At 48.3% G+C, this 21565-nt stretch overlaps 1 protein-coding gene and 1 long non-coding RNA gene across 16 annotated transcripts in view; one reads left to right on the forward strand and one right to left on the reverse strand.

Annotated features, from left to right (window-relative positions):
• The window catches only part of CTNND2 (catenin delta 2), a 2713436-nt gene that overhangs the window by 1386319 nt on the left and 1305552 nt on the right, over positions 1–21565 (reverse strand). For all 14 annotated transcript variants that reach the window (XR_011020838.1, XR_011020837.1, XM_068236432.1 and 11 more), the window contains one exon: positions 6905–7088. Coding sequence is in view for 12 of the 14 variants with exons in the window: in XM_068236432.1 (XP_068092533.1) it covers positions 6905–7088 (184 nt within the window). In the remaining 2 variants the exon portion in view is untranslated. The remainder of the gene's footprint in view (positions 1–6904; positions 7089–21565) is intronic.
• The window catches only part of LOC137518500 (uncharacterized), a 226095-nt gene that overhangs the window by 81866 nt on the left and 122664 nt on the right, over positions 1–21565 (forward strand). Inside the window, exon 3 of one of the 2 annotated variants that reach the window (XR_011020839.1) lies at positions 6910–7103. The exons of the other annotated variant lie outside the window; for it this stretch is intronic. This is a non-coding gene — a long non-coding RNA (uncharacterized lncRNA). Of the gene's footprint in view, positions 1–6909; positions 7104–21565 lie in introns of those variants that run through there. 2 annotated transcript variants of the gene reach the window in all.

Here is a 21565-nt window from a genome sequence, read left to right on the forward strand (position 1 = left end):
AGTATTTCCCCAGAGCTTCTCCCTGGGTCCATGGAAAGGAATGCCAGAATAGGAAGTGTTTCCCAGCTAGGTGCAGGGAATCACGTAGCAGTACTGATCAGAAATGGGTCTGTACTGTGTTGCTTATGGGAGTATTCCTGTGAGTGGGGCACCTTAATGGGTGGTGCAGCATGAGTTCCCAATAGGAAAGGGGGGACAGTGCATCAAGGGGGTGCCGGAGGTGGAAAAAAGGGAGTTGACCAATCCGGGTTTCCGGTAACGTTTTTTTTTCCGGTTTTTGTCGTGGACAGGGCCAGAGCTTGACTGAGAGGTCTATGCTGGGCTGGGGCTGTTTTTTTGTGCGGTTTTTTTTTCTCGTCCACTGATTGGTCAAATATGTTTTTATTCCAGCTCCTATCAATTGTAGCACAAAGAACAAGGACTGACAACAGTTCATGGGGCAATTATACAGATGATAAAATTGCCGTTTACAGAGTGACAGTGTATCAGTACGCTGTTTGCCATGTGACTACCTACCAAGTGGGCATTCAGGGATCTGCATACAGGCATGTGACGCTGGTATGCTTAGCCCTGCACCCTGTGTAGTTTAAGTGTAAAGTGCTCCTTCCTACAGGGAGGCAGCCAGTTTTTGGTAGTTTAGGTGGTGGCACGGCAAACATTGATCAGAGGGTACAACACACAGAACTTCTAGCAGAGCTGGTATCGCAATGAAGTTCTAGATAAGTTAATGCGACCATGGGTAAGTGCATTGCAGGCTCACCTGCAAAGCAGCATCAGGTGTGGCATCCGTAATCTGTGCATGCGACGGCCGCGCATGGACAGATAAGGGGGGATGTGGAGTGAGCTGCAATGGGGTGAGAGCTTCCAAAAGTGAAGCGAGCTTCCATAGGTGAAGTCCGCGGGAGCATATTTTAAACAGGTAAGTACTGAGGATAGTACTGAGGTAGGGGGGTGAAGTTTAACTCCAATCTACCAATAAGAGTAAACAGAGTTCAGGAGAACCATAAAGCAACGAGATCAATTACGATATATATTGATCAATTTAAAGTGTAAAGAGTACAAGCCGCAGGGCGAATCCCAAATCATTAATAAGAATTGATTTGTTTGTATTTCGATTTCAGGTGTTTGGCAATATGGAATTGAGACAGCTGCAGTGCTGGCAGCAAAGATGGAGATGTCAGTCGGATAAGCGAAAGGTTCCAGATGCCAATCTAAGCTTGGAGGAACACGAGATTCCTGAAATCGGAAAGAGACTAAAACACGAGATTCCTGAAATTGGAAAGAGACTAAACCACGAGATTCCTGAAATCGGAAAGAGACTAACAAAACTGTCGGAGCAAAGCATAATGCAAAGTGCTAATGTTTTTCTTTCCCAGGGTGGTGCTTTTATGATGAAGTGTACCATGCTGATGGTGATCCTAGGTTGCCATTCCGTCCTAGGAGAACGAAGAGAGGACATTCTCATGTATAATAAGGGGTTTATGAGAATGCAAGGCCCAAGCATGTTAATGTTGGGTGACAAAGGTACTGATCCTTTCACACCTCCCTCCGCTTGGCACAGATGGACCATGCAGGGACGGAGGAAAGGAGCACTTGTGCCAGGAGAAAGCAAATTTCATGGCACAATGTGGGTGAAAGGTCTGAAGGGTCAAGTGTGCGGGCAGTGGGAATTTAATGGCAGTGTAAATCTGCTATTGAATGCCACACTCCCAGAATCAATGCACCGATCCAAAGGTTTGTTAAAAGGTACATTGCAGTACAATGGGTACATGCAAAAGGGGGAGTGTGTGATTCAGGGGTACCTTGTCTTGGTTATGCAGAGTGAGATGGGTCCAGATTGGAGAGGAACGAGCAGGAGGCGTCAATTCTCTTACCAGAGAGACGCAGGGGACCACATCACACTCTGGAGCTACCAACAGAGAGTGCCTCTGAAACAACTATACACACATAAAGGCTGGAAAGCCAAGGGTGGGAGGTTCTCGAAACAAGAAGTAAAAATCGAGATCAAGCCACATTTCCAGGTGACAAAGAGGGTGGGGAGAGCGGTCCCGGGGGAGGGAAAGCCCACACAGGGAACCCCATTCACACCACACGGGTCACAACAGGGGACGATATTACACAGTCCATATGCAACAGCTTATCCTCATGAGAGTTGGGTAAGTGAAGAGGTACTCTTAATCGAAAGATTGCAGAGAGTACAGTCTTCCCGACCTCAGGTACATATTGTGCCTCAGGACGTAAGGGGGGAAGAGGTCCAATCAGGACAGCTGGGGACATATTTTGTCAGCGAAAGATTGGACAAGGGGAGGTATATTAATTTTTCTGGAGAAGGATCTTTTGCATGGCAGCTTCGAGATGTTTGGGTGAACAAATGGAAACGGTGCAACATTCCTTTAGGCACCGCCACTTCCTTAGTTCCCACCTCAACCCGTGTCTTACACCAGGACCTGAGAGGTCAACCTTTTTTGGTGCTAGACAGGGAGGTGAAACAAGTAGAGTTGTCCTCATGTGGGCAATTCTTGCAGAAGTACCTGCGTTGGCTGGGGCAAGTCAAATTTAGTGAAGATGCCTGCAGGCTCAATAACGCAGAGTGCGAGGCTACCATTCAAAAGATCCACCCTGAAGCCCAACCGATAGTTCCGGTGGCTGAAGGAAAGGTTTGGTTTTTTAACATAAATGATACATTCAAGGTATATTCTCATAATTGTTCCGATAAGGGGGCGTTTCCAAGGGGAACATATTGTGTGAGTGGAGATCCCATATGGATCCTGTCATCCAGGTTGGATGACGTTGTTTCTCAAATTGTTAAGAGAACTCTAAAGGTCAAAGTTTCACGGGTAGTTCCCGTCCTGAAAGAGAACACGACATGGGACAAAGGGGAACAGGTTTTGATCCAAGACGACCACATTTTGTTACAAAGGTTAAACAAACAGTACACTAAGTTAGAGGTAAGATTTCACCATGATACAGGTGATCTTAACGAGGTAGAACACAAAAATGAGCAGGTGAGTTCCAGTCTGCCCTGGTGGACAAAGGTTCCGGTGATGTTCCAGGGACACTCGGACGGGGCATCTGCAGTTCCAAAGTTCTTTCTACACCCACTGGTCGTCTGGATGGGGATGACAACTTTAGGCATCGTTATCCAGGTGAGGTTGCGGGTTAAAATTACGTAAAATAAATTAACCTGGTCCAGAGATTGGTGCCTCATAAACAATCTCCGGAACCAATAGTTTAAATTAAGGGATATACAGGGTTACGGGTATAGGTTTAGTAGTACCTAGGAGCTGATTGTATAAAGGCGCTCTTTTAGAAGGCACCTGGCACTGCTCCGTTTTGTAACAACCAAACGAGTTTCACTTTTCTGTGGTCATGCAAGTTTGTGAGTGATACGCAAGTGACGCAAATGCTGAGCATGTGATATTGAGGGACTTAGAAGTAGGGCTTCCCCAGAGAGCCTGGTTACAGGAAGACCAAGAGGTCTTGCTCTCTCTCTTCCAGGGGTAACCGCCTAGAGCAGAGAAGTTGTGTGAGCACGAACATCGAAAAGTGAAACATACAAGAAAGAAACCAGGTACTGGTAGGTTCAGACGCTGGGATCTGCGGGTCAAGCCGTTTTAGGGGGGATTGTTATAATTTAAGTAGGCCTCAGTTACTTGGCCTGAGTTGTATGTAAAAGGCTTGACCGCAGTGTATGCCTTTAAAATAGATAGAGGGTTGGTGATGCAGGCAGAGGCATCTCAGGGTCTGCGTGTAGCAGAAGATACACGCAGATACTGAGAACATGTTCCTAACAGAAGGCCATCGGCCACTCTGACCTCAACAGGAACAGAAAACATTGGCTATGTTTACTAAACATTTTACATTCCTGCATCTGGGTCAAGTGCCTCATTGATTATTAATCGAGTAGGCGGGTATGATGACACCACGAGTGGGTCCACCAATAGACTGATATAGGAGGTGGCGAAGATGATGTCATATTTAACTCTTTCCTAGTCGGTATTAAAGGGGGTGCGAGCGATGGGAACTCACTTCTGCTTCTTCCCTCTACACTAGCTCGCAAGGCCGACTGGGACCTCTAAACATGTTATTCCTTACTGTAATCTGATATAATGTATGTTGTACATATGTAGTTTAGTGTAACGTAGTTAGGAAGAAGGTACCTGATAGACTTCAAGAGGGAGTCTAATCAAGCCGCTATAACGCAACATGGAAGTCTGCTTTGCCAGGAGATGAATGTATCTATCTGTATTCCTGTTTCCTGAATAAATAACGTAAGAAGCCTGAGAAAGTCTATATCCTGTTTGCTGTGTGGAGAGTCAAGTGATCTCACAGTCTGTGAGACGATGGTGTCGAAGCAAGGTGATAAGAACAGTTTATAACAGCCGCATGCGGATTCGCTATGGTGGAAACGAGCCCTAAAGGGGTCTAGACAAATCAAAGAGAAATATTCTACACTACTGAGACTTATGCCATGCTTCATTGTGTGTTGATTGTTTCAGGTATAAGCACTAGGTGCTGCTTTGGGGTGGTTTTCAGATTAGCTACAAAGTGGAAGATGAAAGAGCACTTCAATGGTGAATTAAACCATTTATTTGCTTACAAATACTTAAAATTACAATTAAATCAATTGCAGTGTTGAAGTACATATAGAGGAACCAATGCACAGGATTCAGCCTCTAAAGTCAGAGTGCAACTCGCAAAAAAGTGGTGGTGCACATCCAGCTAAAACATCACTTTTATTCCAGTAGCTTTAAAATCCATTCACACAAAGCATTATCCATCAAAACGGCGAGAGGTACAAGCAGTGAGAGGTCTACAGCCGTTTCCCACCAAGTACAGTGCGGCGCATCATCAGGACCATCCTGATGATGTGCCACGCTGTACACGGCGCAAAACAGCTGTAGACCTCTCAATGCTTGTACCTCTCTCTATTTTGCTGGATAATGCTTTGTGAATGGATTTTAAAGCTATTGGAATAAAAGTGATGTTTTAGCCGGATGTGCACCACTGCTTTTTCTCTATCTTGGATGAATTGCAGTGTTGTGCATGTGTTTGATGGCCACCAGTGGGTCCTCTCTGCTCCCTTAGCCTGGCAGGGCTTTGGGCGATATTGGTAGTGCCGAGAGGTGTAGGTTGGGCGTTTACAACCTCATGTGCGTGCCATCCTGGCACTACACGTTTGTAGCCAATCCCCATATTTTTGTTCAGGTCTTTGCGTCTGTGGTGGAAGGGGCAGAAGTTGTTGCTCTACCCCCATACTCTGTCTAAGAGCCTCTTACCCTCTTCGACAGTTTTTATGGGGCAAAGTTGGCCGTTTAGCTGGAAGAAAATTTGACAAGGAAAACCCAATCTGTAGTTTATTTATTTAGGTATTTATATAGCGCCAACATATTACGCAGCGCTGTAGGAGTATATTGTCTTGTCACTAACTGTCCCTCAGCAGGGCACACAATCTAGTCCCTAGTTAATTTTGTATTTACTTAAAGAGACTCTGTAACAAAATTGTGAGCCTTATTTTTTCTATTCTATAAGTTCCTATACCTGTTCTGATGTGGTCTGTCTTACTGCAACCTTTTCTAGTTGCACTGTCTCTGTAATAAATCTTATCTTCGGCAAGAGGCTGGAATGTGTGGAATGTGCAGCACAGCTTGTCATTGGCAGAAGCTTACACACCCCCTTCAAGCTCTGCATGAATCCACACAGTAAGCTGTTCTCAGCCTATGATACTCTGGTTAGAAGCCAGTCATTTGTTTGTAAACACTGCCTAAAACTGTTAATTACAAGCCAGGATTGCAGCAGGGAGTGGCAGAAACAGCACAGAGGGGCACAGGGGAACATAAGGAATAGAATGGTATGCTTTTTATTGTAAGAATATTAGAGTACAGATTCTCTTTAAAGGATTCGTCAGGCAAAAAAAAAATTGAGTTTCACTTACCTGCGGCTTCTACCAGCTTCATGCAGCCATCCTGTGCCTTCGTAGTCACTCACTGCTGCTCCAGTCCCCCGAAGCCAGCTAGTTTAGTTTTTGCAGACCACAGGGTCAATGCGTAAAAATGTACGCGTTACACCACTAACGCGTAAAAATGTATGCGTTAATGTTCCTGCACTAGCGGGAATGCGTAAAAATGTATGCAATGCGGCCCGGTCGGCAAAAACGAAACTAGCTGGTGGCCCCAGCCCCAGGTAAGTGAAACTCATTTTTTTTTTTTTTTTTGCCTGATGATTCATTAAGCCAAGTGCTATTGTGCAGGGGGAGTGGAACAAGGTTGATATTTATCTGTACCAATATGGGCACTCCAGGGAGGTGGAAAAGGTATCTTGTAGCCACTAGAATCTGATCTTTGATTTCATGGTCAAGCCATTTAAGAAACACGCCATAACCCCAAGCCTGGTTCCTTGGTCTGGCTAAGGCTTCTTTTACACTGCAGATAGCAATTCCAATATGCAATTCTGATTTGCAATTACGATGTTCACTGAATGCTAGCAACACAAGAATAAAAACGCAGAGAAAAATGCAGCATGCAGGACTTTTTTTAATTGCATGAAAAATCAGAATTACACATAATGTAAAAGTCCTCAGGGCCTGTGAATATTGTCAATCAAAGAAGCATTTCGTTTTGCAGCCCTATTTTCAAAATCCTCTATTTTAGTTTATAACTGTTCAGTTATAAACTTCAGTTCAGTTCTGACTTCAGTTTAGTTGTGTCCTCTTCCATGCCGTCTGCAATGTTGCTATGTCTGGCCTCCATCTCCCCTACCCTTTTGTCAAATTATTGGAGCTACACTGTGACATTATAAACGGCAGACAAAAGCTCTGCTAGGAATAGCTGTTGAGCACTGTTAATTAAGTGATTAGTAAATCAAAAAATACTAACACAATCTCTAATGTATTTATTTGACTTACCTTAGGCACCCTGTGGCATTGCGCAACACCTGTGATGAATGCAACTGCATTTTATGATCATCTTGTAACATAGTGTTTTCCCACCCAGAGTGAGGGATAATTACTGCATTGGTCAACACTGCAAGGGCATCTTGAATTATTGGCATTTTAAGTGCATCACATGAAGACAGATTCCACAAGACTCCTAAAAGGAATTTAAAAATGCAATAAAAATGCGTTAACAAAAAGACTATGATGTTTGCATTGTCATTTTTTTATTTATTTATTTATCATGAAATCTATTTCAGAGTAACTGAGACATATAACAGTAACAGCAAGATATACCCTATTTAAGAGTATGCATCAATCAGAAACATGGAATATGTTGACGCTTATAAATTAATAATAATAATAATAATAACTACGGTAGATGGTATCATTTCATTTCTGAAGAAACCACATGGGTAGGGAGGTTGGGATTTCTTAACAAAGCACAAGCAACCTGTTCAGGTATGAGCCGTACAAGCGTGCAAAGTTTGAAAATTGCATCTTAAAACTGTGCGAGGAGTAGCGTATAAAAAATTACAAAATATTAATTGGCCGTTGCTAGCTCTGCCCACTTTTGGGTGCCCCCAAAAGTCATATTTTCCCAGGTCATCCTTGGACAGCACCTCAAGAGATAACCTGGATCCACACTCACTGGGCAGAACTAAACAATTAAAGGGGTTTTGTGGTCCTTTTTCTGATTGCAATTTAAATAAACTGATATAAGCACAAATCTTTTATTTATCTCTCTTGTGTTGAAAAAGCTGTGCTGTCTCTCTCCAGCTCCTTTCTAATTATTTGTCTTGTTAGATGAATATCATGCTGCAGGAAGAGGGAGACTAACAGCAGCTTCTCCTCCTTGTCTCCCCCCCCCACCCCCACTGCTGTCTGGAATGTGCACCAAGGTCAATGATGACTCATGATGAGGTGACAGCAGGGGAAGGGAAAGGTGAAAATTGATTGGATGTTTTTGGCTCCACCCACTTTCCCAACTTTTTCACCCCAGTCACCCAGTGAGTAATTGAGCCAAGTTTGGGACACCTGGCATTTAAACTGATAATAGCAGCAGTTTATCTAACATTAACTGTCTGCCTATCTGTAACACTCTAACAGCACTGCAATTAAATTAAGCTAACTCAGTACACATTAGCTATTTAGCTATATATAACTGGTAATAGTAGTAGTAGACTAGTAGTAGTAGTAAGTATAAGTAGTAGTAGTAGTAGTAGTAGTAGTAGTAGTAGTAGAACTTCAACTAACGGAGTGACAGCAGAGTAGCAGACACTGACACACTAACTGCCTGTCTATCTGTAACACTCTAACAGCACTGCAATTAAATTAAGCTAACTCAGTACAAATTAGCTATATATATGAAGGGGGTGTGACTTCCGATAAGCCAAGATGGACTTTAACTAACGGAGTGAAAGCAGAGTAGCAGACACTGAAACACTAACTGTCTATCTGTCACACTCTAACAGCACTGCAATTAAATTAAGCTAACTCAGTACAAATTAGCTAGATATAACTGGTAGTAGTAATAGTAGACTAGTAGTAGTAGTAGTAGTAGTAGTACTTCAACTAACGGAGTGACAGAAAAGTAGCAGATACTGACACACTAACTGTCTGTCTATCTGTCACACTCTAACAGCACTGCAATTAAATTAAGCCAACTCAGTACAAAGTAGTAGCAGCAACAGCAGCAGCAGCAGCAGCAGCAGCAGTTCGACTAACGGAGTGACAGAAAAGTAGCAGATACTGACACACTAACTGTCTGTCTATCTGTCACACTCTAAGGCCCGGTTCACATTAGCGGCTGCTATCCGGAATCGCCGTGCCGGAGCCGGACCGCATGCGGACCGGACGAAACGGACGCACGGCATAGCAATGAAAGTCTATGCGACCGTTCACATGCGTCCGTTTCGTCCGGACCGGAGCCGGACCGGATCCGGACTCCGGCGTCCGTTCCAACATGCGCTATTTTTTGGTCCGGCTGACGTATCCGGACCGGAGCCGGAATGTTGCATCCGGCCAATGGAAACCAATGAGAACCGGAGAGCGCACAACACACTGGCTATAAAAACCGGATGTTGTACCACACTTCCTATGCTGACTCTATGGTATGGTGGCCATTTTGGATGGGGACCACATGGCACCAGCGTTCACAGAGTGGAGCAGCAGTGACTTCATGCTGGAGCTCTTTGGCAGCAATATGGAGCAGGATCTGTCTGATAGCGAGGGGGTGAGGCCCTACACATCAGAAGACCTCATCCTACAGGTGCAGCAGGTACCAGCCCTGTGGGACAAGGGGGATGCGGACCACAGCAACATCAAAAAATGCAGAGGCCTGTGGAAAAAAATTGCCAAGCTGTATGTGGAGGAATTTGAGCACTTGAGCAAGAGACAGCAAGGCACAGAGGGTATGTTGACTAGAAGTTTTTGGGGGGGGCTTGTGGTTTAAGCTTGTGATGTATTCCACTTTTGCTATGGATTTGTGTCACCCACGTGTTGCCCACCCACCCGTGGCCCACCCACCTGTTCCCCACCCACCTGTACCCCACCTGTGATGTATCCCACCCACCTGTACCCCACCTGTGATGTATCCCACCCACCTGTGATGTATCCCACCCACCTGTACCCCACCTGTGATGTATCCCACCCACCTGTACCCCACCTGTGATGTCTCCCACCCACCTGTGATGTATCCCACCCACCTGTACCCCACCTGTGATGTATCCCACCCACCTGTGATGTATCCCACCCACCTGTACCCCACCTGTGATGTATCCCACCCACCTGTACCCCACCTGTGATGTCTCCCACCCACCTGTGATGTATCCCACCCACCTGTACCCCACCTGTGATGTATCCCACCCACCTGTGATGTATCCCACCCACCTGTACCCCACCTGTGATGTATCCCACCCACCTGTGATGTATCCCACCCACCTGTACCCCACCTGTGATGTCTCCCACCCACCTGTGATGTATCCCACCCACCTGTACCCCACCTGTGATGTATCCCACCCACCTGTGATGTATCCCACCCACCTGTACCCCACCTGTGATGTATCCCACCCACCTGTACCCCACCTGTGATGTATCCCACCCACCTGTGATGTATCCCACCCACCTGTACCCCACCTGTGATGTATCCCACCCACCTGTACCCCACCTGTGATGTATCCCACCCACCTGTACCCCACCTGTGATGTATCCCACCCACCTGTACCCCACCTGTGATGTATCCCACCCACCTGTGATGTATCCCACCCACCTGTACCCCACCTGTGATGTATCCCACCCACCTGTGATGTATCCCACCCACCTGTACCCCACCTGTGATGTATCCCACCCACCTGTACCCCACCTGTGATGTATCCCACCCACCTGTGATGTATCCCACCCACCTGTACCCCACCTGTGATGTATCCCACCCACCTGTACCCCACCTGTGATGTATCCCACCCACCTGTGATGTATCCCACCCACCTGTACCCCACCTGTGATGTATCCCACCCACCTGTGATGTATCCCACCCACCTGTACCCCACCTGTGATGTATACCACCCACCTGTGATGTATCCCACCCACCTGTACCCCACCTGTGATGTATCCCACCCACCTGTGATGTATCCCACCCACCTGTACCCCACCTGTGATGTATCCCACCCACCTGTACCCCACCTGTGATGTATCCCACCCACCTGTACCCCACCTGTGATGTATCCCACCCACCTGTGATGTATCCCACCCACCTGTACCCCACCTGTGATGTATCCCACCCACCTGTGATGTATCCCACCCACCTGTACCCCACCTGTGATGTCTCCCACCCACCTGTGATGTATCCCACCCACCTGTACCCCACCTGTGATGTATCCCACCCACCTGTGATGTATCCCACCCACCTGTACCCCACCTGTGATGTATCCCACCCACCTGTACCCCACCTGTGATGTATCCCACCCACCTGTGATGTATCCCACCCACCTGTACCCCACCTGTGATGTATCCCACCCACCTGTGATGTATCCCACCCACCTGTACCCCACCTGTGATGTATCCCACCCACCTGTGATGTATCCCACCCACCTGTACCCCACCTGTGATGTATCCCACCCACCTGTACCCCACCTGTGATGTATCCCACCCACCTGTGATGTATCCCACCCACCTGTACCCCACCTGTGATGTCTCCCACCCACCTGTACCCCACCTGTGATGTCTCCCACCCACCTGTGATGTCTCCCACCCACCTGTGATGTATCCCACCCACCTGTACCCCACCTGTGATGTCTCCCACCCACCTGTGATGTATCCCACCCACCTGTACCCCACCTGTGATGTATCCCACCCACCTGCGATGTACCCCACCTGTGCACATAAAACATACACAATGACCAATTATTAAACATCAATTTATTGTAAAAAATTAAGACATTTAAAATCACTTAAAAACTTGAAACTCCAAAATAAACACATTTCAACAAAACATATTAAAAACCAAACATTCACCCTCGTCCTGGTGGTGTGGTAAAATAAAGTCTCAGTTGGTCCCTGTTCCGCAGTGACACTACCCTTGGCCTGGTTGCATACCTCCGCAGGGGCATTAGTGGAAGCACATTCGGGGGTTCCGGAGTCTCTCTTTCCTCCTGCCGCACAAAGTTGTGGAGGATGCATGCTGCCTTCACCACGACAACTGCGTTGCCCGGTTTCAGCAGCATGGGCGTGTGGAACACCCTCCACTTTGACACCAGGATCCCAAATGTGCACTCCACCATTCTCCTTGCACGGCTCAACCGAGCATTGAAGTGTAGCTGGCTGGCATCAAGTCCCCTGTCTGGGTACGGACGCATTACATGGTCGGACAGGGCGAAGGCCTCGTCCCCCACAAACACATAGGGGTAGGCCGGTGCCCTTGTCCCAGGCCAGGGTCTGTCACGGGGGAGACGCAGTCTGCCTTCCTCCATCAGCCGGCAAAGGGTCGTACGCTGGAAAATTCCAGAGTCATTGGAACTACCGTACGACCCCACATCCACGTACACAAACTTGTAGTCCGCATCTGCCACTGCCATTAGAACAATGCTGAAGTATTTTTTATAGTTGAAATAATGGCTGCCACTCCCCACGGGTTTCTGAATCCGGATGTGTTTCCCATCCAGTGCGCCAACACAATTAGGAAACTTGCACTCGGTCCAGAAGCCCTGGGCGATCTCCTCCCATTTCGTGGTGTCCGGCACAGGCATGTATCTGGCCCTCAGTCGCGTCCAAAGGATCCTCGAAGTCCTCACGACGATGCCTGCCACCGTGCTCTTCCCAATACGAAATGTGACATGTAGCGATGTATATGTTTGTCCAGTTGCGATGTACCTACAAGAGAAATAATCGAAATCAATTTTTCATGTCGTTACAGGAGAAAGGTTCAAGACAAGGTGGCGCAATATACGTGATGCATACGTGAAATGGCTACGAAAGAAAAAACTTGCCGAACGAAGTGGCAGTGGCGGGGGAAGGCGACAAAAAGACTACCAATTTGCCAAGCAATTGTCTTTCATCAATGCAAGCCTGGAACCTAGACTGTAAGTACCACTACTGTGGGCAGGAACTGAGAGCTCATTTACTACCATGACTTCGGCCTCAATTCCCATGGCTAGCGAACTTTTCTCACAAGCTTTATCAAATGTTGGGTAGAAACGGTTGATAAAGTGTTTGCTAGTGTTTGCTAGCTCTGTGAATTGACGCCACATGCTGTTTGGCACACCAATAAATATTGTTTTTATCTACAGGACTGAAGACAATTTGGAGCAAGAGGAACCGACCCAGGAGGCACGGTTCAGCAGTGAGGAGAGCTTGGTGGATGATGACGTCGCCGATGTAACCTATTGCCCCGAGGAGAGGAGTAGGAGGAGGGAGTCCTTAATCCCAGCTCTCTCCTTTGATGATGACTTGGCAGAAGAGAGCTTGGATGTTGAGGTTGCAGGACCGAGTGTGGAAGAAGCTGCACCTCCACAATCGACCGCTATGGAAGCTCCAGGGGAACAAGAACAAAGTGAGGAGCACCGAGAGACTGCAGCACAACCAGCGCGCAGGGCAACCCCGACACAGGCCAGAGGACGGGAAGATGCTGCCACACCACCAGTGAGGACCACCACACCAGTGAGGCGTCGAGGTACCCTCCCCCCAACAAGGAGAGAGACAGAGTCCGAGATGTCCGGGGCTGTCTCCGGACTTCTCGGGATTCTTCAGAGCCACCAAACTCTCATAACCCGGCAGTTGCAAGATGAGGACAGGGGCCATATCATGGAGCAGTACAAGTCCCACATCACTTCACTGCAATGTGAGCTCGACGCTGTACATGGGCACTACAGGGACGAGCTTAAAATGATGCATGAGATGCACAGAGGAGAAATCGACCAACTGCGTGCGCAGCATCATCAGTCGGTGGGCCAGCTGCAGAACATGATGCAGCAAATGCATCAACAAAGCAAGGAACTACTGAAATTGCAGGCACACCCGTGTTTTCACACTGTGATGTCTCTAATACCATATTTGGAAAAGGTGCCTTCCCAAAACCTGATGGCGTGCCATTCCAATTTGCTGGAGGTGATTAAACAGCACATGGACACGCCATTATTGCAACCACCAATTTTTAGACCCCCACAACCAACAGCGGTGCCCACCTGGCAATCATCACAGATGTACACCGGCTACAGAGGCAGTCAATATGGGCCACCGCTGTCAGGGTCCAGCTCATCCACGACCAGCACCCAAGAGAGTCCAGATTTCCAGGCAGCAACTCCCACCTTTTCTAGTAGTGGTGCCGATACAATTTGAAAAAAAAAGTCAAATTGTTCCTGGACATGCTCCTCTGAATACCTCCGATCCTCGGAGGAAGGATACCATCACAGGGCTTTTTAGCCCAACCTTTTCCCTGCCCCATCTCCTTCAACCAAGGTTCAGAGGTGTTCAGATGACCATGTCGGGGAACTTTTGGTTTTGCTGGACTTGAACTTTAGGGCCTGGTGTCCCCGAAAGACACTACCTGGGTCACAACCTTGTGCCTGTTGCACTGCACCTGTAGTCCTGCACCTGTGCCTTTGATTCCTCTTGTTCCTTACTTTGTTGTTCCTAATCACTTGCACAAGACCCTTGGAGCCATGGGTGAAGGACACCTTCACTGGTCGGTGAGAGGCCTAGCCTTTTCACTGACCTGTGTCCTTCATCCATGGCTCAGAGGGTCCTGTGCCAGTGGTTAGGTTTTAGAAGCACTAATAATTTAGGGCCTGGTGTCCCCGAAAGACACTACCTGGGTCACAACCTTGTGCCTGTTGCACTGCACCTGTAGTCCTGCACCTGTGCCTTTGATTCCTCTTGTTCCTTACTTTGTTGTTCCTAACCACTTGCACAAGACCCTTTGAACCATGGATGAAGGACACCTTGACTGGTCGGTGAGAGGCCTAGCCTTTTCACTGACCTGTGTCCTTCACCCATGGCTCAGAGGGTCCTGTGCCAGTGGTTAGGTTTTTAAAGCACTTCAATTTTAGGGCCTGGTGTCCCCGAAAGACACTACCTGGGTCACAACCTTGTGCCTGTTGCACTGCACCTGTAGTCCTGCTCCTCTGCCATCGGTTCCTCTTGCTCCTCACTTTGTTCTTGTTCCTAACCACTTGCACAAGACCCTTTGAACCATGGATGAAGGACACCTTGACTGGTCGGTGAGAGGCCTAGCCTTTTCACTGACCTGTGTCCTTCACCCATGGCTCAGAGGGTCCTGTGCCAGTGGTTAGGTTTTTAAAGCACTTCAATTTTAGGGCCTGGTGTCCCCGAAAGACACTACCTGGGTCACAACCTTGTGCCTGTTGCACTGCACCTGTAGTCCTGCTCCTCTGCCATCGGTTCCTCTTGCTCCTCACTTTGTTCTTGTTCCTAACCACTTGCACAAGACCCTTTGAACCATGGATGAAGGACACCTTGACTGGTCGGTGAGAGGCCTAGCCTTTTCACTGACCTGTGTCCTTCACCCATGGCTCAGAGGGTCCTGTGCCAGTGGTTAGGTTTTTAAAGCACTTCAATTTTAGGGCCTGGTGTCCCCGAAAGACACTACCTGGGTCACAACCTTGTGCCTGTTGCACTGCACCTGTAGTCATGCACCTCTGCCATCGGTTCCTCTTGCTCCTCACTTTGTTCTTGTTCCTAACCACTTGCACAAGACCCTTTGAACCATGGATGAAGGACACCTTGACTGGTCGGTGAGAGGCCTAGCCTTTTCACTGACCTGTGTCCTTCACCCATGGCTCAGAGGGTCCTGTGCCAGTGGTTAGGTTTTTAAAGCACTTCAATTTTAGGGCCTGGTGTCCCCGAAAGACACTACCTGGGTCACAACCTTGTGCCTGTTGCACTGCACCTGTAGTCCTGCTCCTCTGCCATCGGTTCCTCTTGCTCCTCACTTTGTTCTTGTTCCTAACCACTTGCACAAGACCCTTTGAACCATGGATGAAGGACACCTTGACTGGTCGGTGAGAGGCCTAGCCTTTTCACTGACCTGTGTCCTTCACCCATGGCTCAGAGGGTCCTGTGCCAGTGGTTAGGTTTTTAAAGCACTTCAATTTTAGGGCCTGGTGTCCCCGAAAGACACTACCTGGGTCACAACCTTGTGCCTGTTGCACTGCACCTGTAGTCCTGCTCCTCTGCCATCGGTTCCTCTTGCTCCTCACTTTGTTCTTGTTCCTAACCACTTGCACAAGACCCTTTGAACCATGGATGAAGGACACCTTGACTGGTCGGTGAGAGGCCTAGCCTTTTCACTGACCTGTGTCCTTCACCCATGGCTCAGAGGGTCCTGTGCCAGTGGTTAGGTTTTTAAAGCACTTCAATTTTAGGGCCTGGTGTCCCCGAAAGACACTGCCTGGGTCACAACCTTGTGCCTATTGCACTGCACCTGTAGTCATGCACCTCTGCCATCGGTTCCTCTTGCTCCTCACTTTGTTCTTGTTCCTAACCACTTGCACAAGACCCTTTGAACCATGGATGAAGGACACCTTGACTGGTCGGTGAGAGGCCTAGCCTTTTCACTGACCTGTGTCCTTCACCCATGGCTCAGAGGGTCCTGTGCCAGTGGTTAGGTTTTTAAAGCACTTCAATTTTAGGGCCTGGTGTCCCCGAAAGACACTACCTGGGTCACAACCTTGTGCCTGTTGCACTGCACCTGTAGTCCTGCTCCTCTGCCATCGGTTCCTCTTGCTCCTCACTTTGTTCTTGTTTCTAACCACTTGCACAAGACCCTTTGAACCATGGATGAAGGACACCTTGACTGGTCGGTGAGAGGCCTAGCCTTTTCACTGACCTGTGTCCTTCACCCATGGCTCAGAGGGTCATGTGCCAGTGGTTAGGTTTTTGAAGCACTTCAATTTATTAGGGCCTGGTGTCCCCGAAAGACACTTGGGCAGCTATGCCCTGCAACTCTTCCAGCACAAAGTTGGTGGTTGGTGTTCCTTAAAACTGACCGGGCTATACCATAGATATGTTATTTTTTTGTCTTCCATGTTGGAAGAATGTTTCCATGTTGGAAAGTGGTTGTTTTTGCAATAAAAAAATTTGTTTTTACATACCTCAGTGTGATGAGTAGTTGTTCTTGTGGTGTGACTGCTCTCCTGAACGTGGTATCCTTCTCCCTAAGGTCATCCTTCACCATCTCCAAAAGGGTATCAAACCTGTCAGGAGATGTAAAGGAAGAAGCTGTAAAGTATGTTGTGGGACAAGGTGTTGGGTGGAGGATGGGGGAGGTGTGTTTACAGAGGTTTGGGAGTGTTGTGGAGGGTGGGGGTGTAGTGTATAGCTAGGTATACAGGGGTGTGGGGGTCAGGGTGGTGTGTTTAGCTAGGTATACAGGGATGAGGTGTTGTGGGGGTGAGGGTGGGGTGTTTAGGAATGGTGGGGGTTGGTGTATTTAGGCCTATATACTTACAGGGGAATAGACATCCGAGTGTAGCTGTAGAACTTCTGTGGGTGTCGTCTGAGGTCCCGGTAGAGGGCCTGGAACTCTCCCTTCCTCTGCCTCCTGGCTAGTAGAGGGTGCACCCACCATCTCCTGCGAGGAGCACGCCTTCTCCCCACATAGTAGTAGGTAAACAACAGGAAGGAGAGAATTCCCAGGTAATAAGCATAAAAAATGACTGGATCCATGGACCCAACTGCTGTCTCTGTATCCAAGGATGGTCTCCACACGTCCAGCTGTCTCCAACAATGACCCCAGAGCTTCTGCTGACCTCCCAGAACCCCAGGTATTTATACAGGTTGTTATCTCTTTAAGAATCCGGATCCGGACCGCAACCGTGTTCATACCGCACGGAAACCGTATGCAACCGGACCGGATCCGGACAGGAACCGTACGGTTCAGGTCCGATCCGGCTCCGGTGCGGTCCGGACATCCGGTGCGGTTTTTGCAAAACCGCAAGTGTGAACGGGGCCTAACAGCACTGCAATTAAATTAAGCCAACTCAGTACAAAGTAGTAGTAGTAGTAGCAGCAGCAGCAGCAGGTCGACTAACGGAGTGACAGCAAAGTAGCAGATACTGACACACTAACTGTCTGTCTATCTGTCACACTCTAACAGCACTGTGTAACTATAAGTGTCAGCAAGTAACAGAGTTCTGATTATCAGGTGATCTGCAGTATCACCTATAATAAAGATACATACCTGATTATATGGTGATCTGCAGAATCACCAATAATACAAGTATACCAGAAGCTAATGTATAGCAAGTATAGTGCTTGGTGCAACAGTAGTACTGATTGGTTAGCTATACCTCACCAGAGGCGCTGGTGGGCACAACAGTACAGAGCCTCTCACCAGAGACAAGGGCCCTCTGGTGAGAGTAGAGTAGTCAGACTAACCGAGTTGGCGACAGAGAGATACAGTACCAAATCGGAAGGCAAAGGCAGGAAGGTATAAACAGGCAGAGTCAGCAACAAGATCAGATGGGCAGAAGTACATTATCACAGATCAGAGGAGTGGTCAGAACAAGCAAGAGTCATACACAGATAATAACAGGATCTCAGTTATAATTATAGCTATCAACAATCCTAGCTCTTTGTGAAATCCCCGGTTTCCTCCCGGATCAAAGCACACCTCTTCTAACTAAGGTCTGAGCGCTAACACGAAGTATTTGCAACAGCAGACAAGTTGCAAGTGATACTGTGAGGCTTAAGAAGCAGAGGAGACTCCTCCGGCACGCCCCCTCTCATCAGCCAATGAGGAGCGGTGGACGTCTCCTCTGACGTCAGCCGACCGGCCTGTCAGCTGACGCGCCTCCTCCCCGCATAAAGGTCCTTTCTGTGCGCGCGCACGCGACAATGCAACCTTATGTGCTGCTGATAAACCCGTCCTCGGCGTGCTAGACGCCCGAGGCACGGATAGATTACTAGGCAGGGTGACGAAGGCAGCTGCGGTGGTATTGCTGTTCACCGCAGCTGTCTCTCCTACGTTTGTTACAGTACCCCCCTCTTGAGGCGTGGACTCCGAACACGTCTTGCCTGGCTTCTCTGGATGCAACTCATGAAACTTTTCCTAAGTTCCTCAGCATGCCACCGATAAGTCGGCACCCAAGACCTCTTTTCAGGCCCATACCCCTTCCAATGCACAAGGTACTGTACCGAGTTACGCACCCGACGGGAATCCAAAATCTGCGCAATCTCATACTCAGGTTCATTATCAATCACCACAGGGGGGGGGGGGGGAGAGGAATCCACATGCACAGCCGGTTTCAACAGAGACACATGGAATGACCTTACACGTCTCATACTGGATGGTAGTGAAATGACATAAGGGTATAGACCTATAAATCTGGGACCCAATTTTGCAGACGGCTGTTTCAAGGCCAGATGCCGGATTGAAACCCACACCATGTTTCCTGGTACAAATTCCCATTCTACTGACCGCTTTTTATCTGCCTGCTTTTTCTGGGTTTGGAAGGCCTTTTCCAAATTCTTTTTAACCATAATCCAAATCTCCTTTAATGCTCTGTAACGATTGTGGAATTCTCTCCGTGATCAGCGCACAAGACGTGCGCTGACGCTGCGGAAATCCTCCACAAGCGTGTAATTTGAGGAAACCCAGCAAAAGGTGCAATGCACCTGTAGAGGGAAATTCCTGTCGGCAGGTGGAGCTGTGGAGTGCAGTGGAACAGCTCCTCTGCCCTGCCACACACGCCAGACAGGAATTGCACGAAGGGAAGAAACGCAGGGCAAGATAGCCCTGAAGGAGAGAGAGCAAAGCGACAGAGGGTATGTGTGTTCACCAAACTAGTCGCCACCCTGCGACGATGAACAAACAACCAGGAAGACAAAGCAAGAAGGCAATCGCCGGAGATGGCGATTGCTAACAGCGACACAAGACCGAATAAGCACAGATGAGGAATGTTTGTATGTCCACCAATCTAGCCGCCAACCTGCGACGGCGGACACACAACAGAGGAAACCAAGTGAGAACGCAATCGCAAGAGAAGCGATTGCGGAAGAGAATGAGCACAGGGACAGATTGTATGTGTGTGCACCAAACTAGTCGCCAACCCGCGACGGTGCACATACAACAGCAGATATGGAGGAGGAACGCAATCGCGAGAGAGGCGATTGCCAGAGGTGACACAAGGCTACAGCAAGGCAGAGCACGAGAGTAGCAAAGGCACAGCAAATCATACAATGAGAAGATAAGGAAAATAACAAAAGCTAGCTAAACGCGAACACCGCACTCATTCGCAACAGTGCACGCGTTTATGCGTGGTCTCCACGTGATAAGCACAATAGAGACAAGCACGCCTAACTAACCACCGACAGACAAACATGAAACAGAGGACGCGAGAGCTTGCTTAATGGTTACCTCACCGAGCCTCCAGCAAGCGTTCGTAGCAGACAAGACAGATAGAGGAGATGGCCGGTAGCAACCGCTGCTCCAGCTATACTCCAAGAACCAAGATCAGAACGACTTCCTGTCGACCACCGCTGGGACAGAACAATCGCAACAGACAAACAAAACAGATATGCAATCCTAACTGCCTAGTGCAGTTCCAGGAATTACTCTAAACTAATTTTCAAACAATGAGCAAGGCTGACACTCCAAGAGTGTTCCACAGGACTAAATCTTATGACCAGCCAAGGACTCTGGGAAACATAGCTCTTTATAGAGCAAGCCCACAAAGGATGTGGCTAGGCAATCTGCATGACAAACGTATGCAAATTCCTCAGCAGCAAGCTGCACAACTGACAAAAGGTCTCTCTTCCAGAGACCTGCAGAATGCAGACCTGAACAGTGGTCAAAAGGCTGCCTGCCTGCGCAGGCAGCCGCGCGGATCCTCACATGCTCCTTGCCAGTCTTCCAAAGCAGGAAAAGGAGAAGAGACCACTGACAACGGGGAAAATTTGGGCGATCTCCCCGTTACCACTTGAAAGGGAGAAAAGCCTGAGGAAGAACTTTTCAAGTTGTTATGCGCAAATTCTGCGAATGGCAAGAATTTTGCCCATTCCAATTGTGCATCAGCCACATAGCATCTAAGGAACTGCTCTAGTGACTGGTTAACCCTTTCAGTTTGCCCATTGGTCTGTGGGTGGTAGTCGGAGGAAAATGACAGGTCCATCCCTAGATGATGACAAAATGCTCTCCAGAATCGGGACACGAACTGAACTCCCCTATCTGACACTACATTCTCCGGTATGCCATGCAACCGGAAAATGTGCTGAAAGAAGAGATCTGCCAACTCTTGGGCAGAGGGGAATCCGTCCAGTGGAATGAAATGAGCCATCTTGCTGAACCTGTCGACTACCACCCAGATGACCGTTTTACCCTCGGACCTGGGGAGTTCGCCCACAAAGTCCATTGACAAATGGGTCCATGGTTCCTTAGGCACTGGCAATGATTGCAGAATGCCCGCAGGAGCCTGACGAGATGGTTTGTTCCTGGCACAAACGGAACAATCCTTCACAAATTCCTTGCAATCTAGAGCCAAGGATGGCCACCAGACGCATCTGGACAGCAGCTCCTGTGTCCGTGCAACCCCAGGATGCCCTGCATTCTTGTGTGCATGAAATAACTGCAAGATCTGTAGACGAAAGGGAAGTGGCACAAATAAAACCCCCTCAGGTTTCCCCTCGGGAACATCTTGTTGATAGGGGCCTAGAGTGGTGGACCAATCTTCCCAAGTCTCAGTGGCCGCCAAAACCACTTTCTCTGGAAGAATGCTCTCAGGGGTTGGTGACTGCACTGTCTCAGGCTCAAAACATCTGGACAGACAAGACAAGACAAAACAAATAACATTTATATCATGCTTTTATCCTGGCGGACTCAAAGCACCAGAACAGCAGCCACTAGGGCACGCTCTATAGGCAGTAGCAGTGTTAGGGAGACTTGCCAAAGGTCTCCTACTGAATAGGTGCTGGCTTACTGAACAGGCAGAGCCGAGATTCGAACCCTGGTCTCCTGTGTCAGAGGCAGAGCCCTTAACCATTACACCATCCAGCCACCCTAGGGCATCTGCTTTGACATTTTTACTACCTGGATTGTAGGTAATAACAAATCGGAATCTCGAGAAAAATAGGGACCAACGAGCCTGTTGGGGAGTAAGTCTCTTAGCCCCTTCAATGTATTCC

The sequence above is a fragment of the Hyperolius riggenbachi genome, chromosome 5, assembly GCF_040937935.1.
Source record: "Hyperolius riggenbachi isolate aHypRig1 chromosome 5, aHypRig1.pri, whole genome shotgun sequence".
NCBI classification, from domain to species: Eukaryota; Metazoa; Chordata; class Amphibia; order Anura; family Hyperoliidae; genus Hyperolius; species Hyperolius riggenbachi.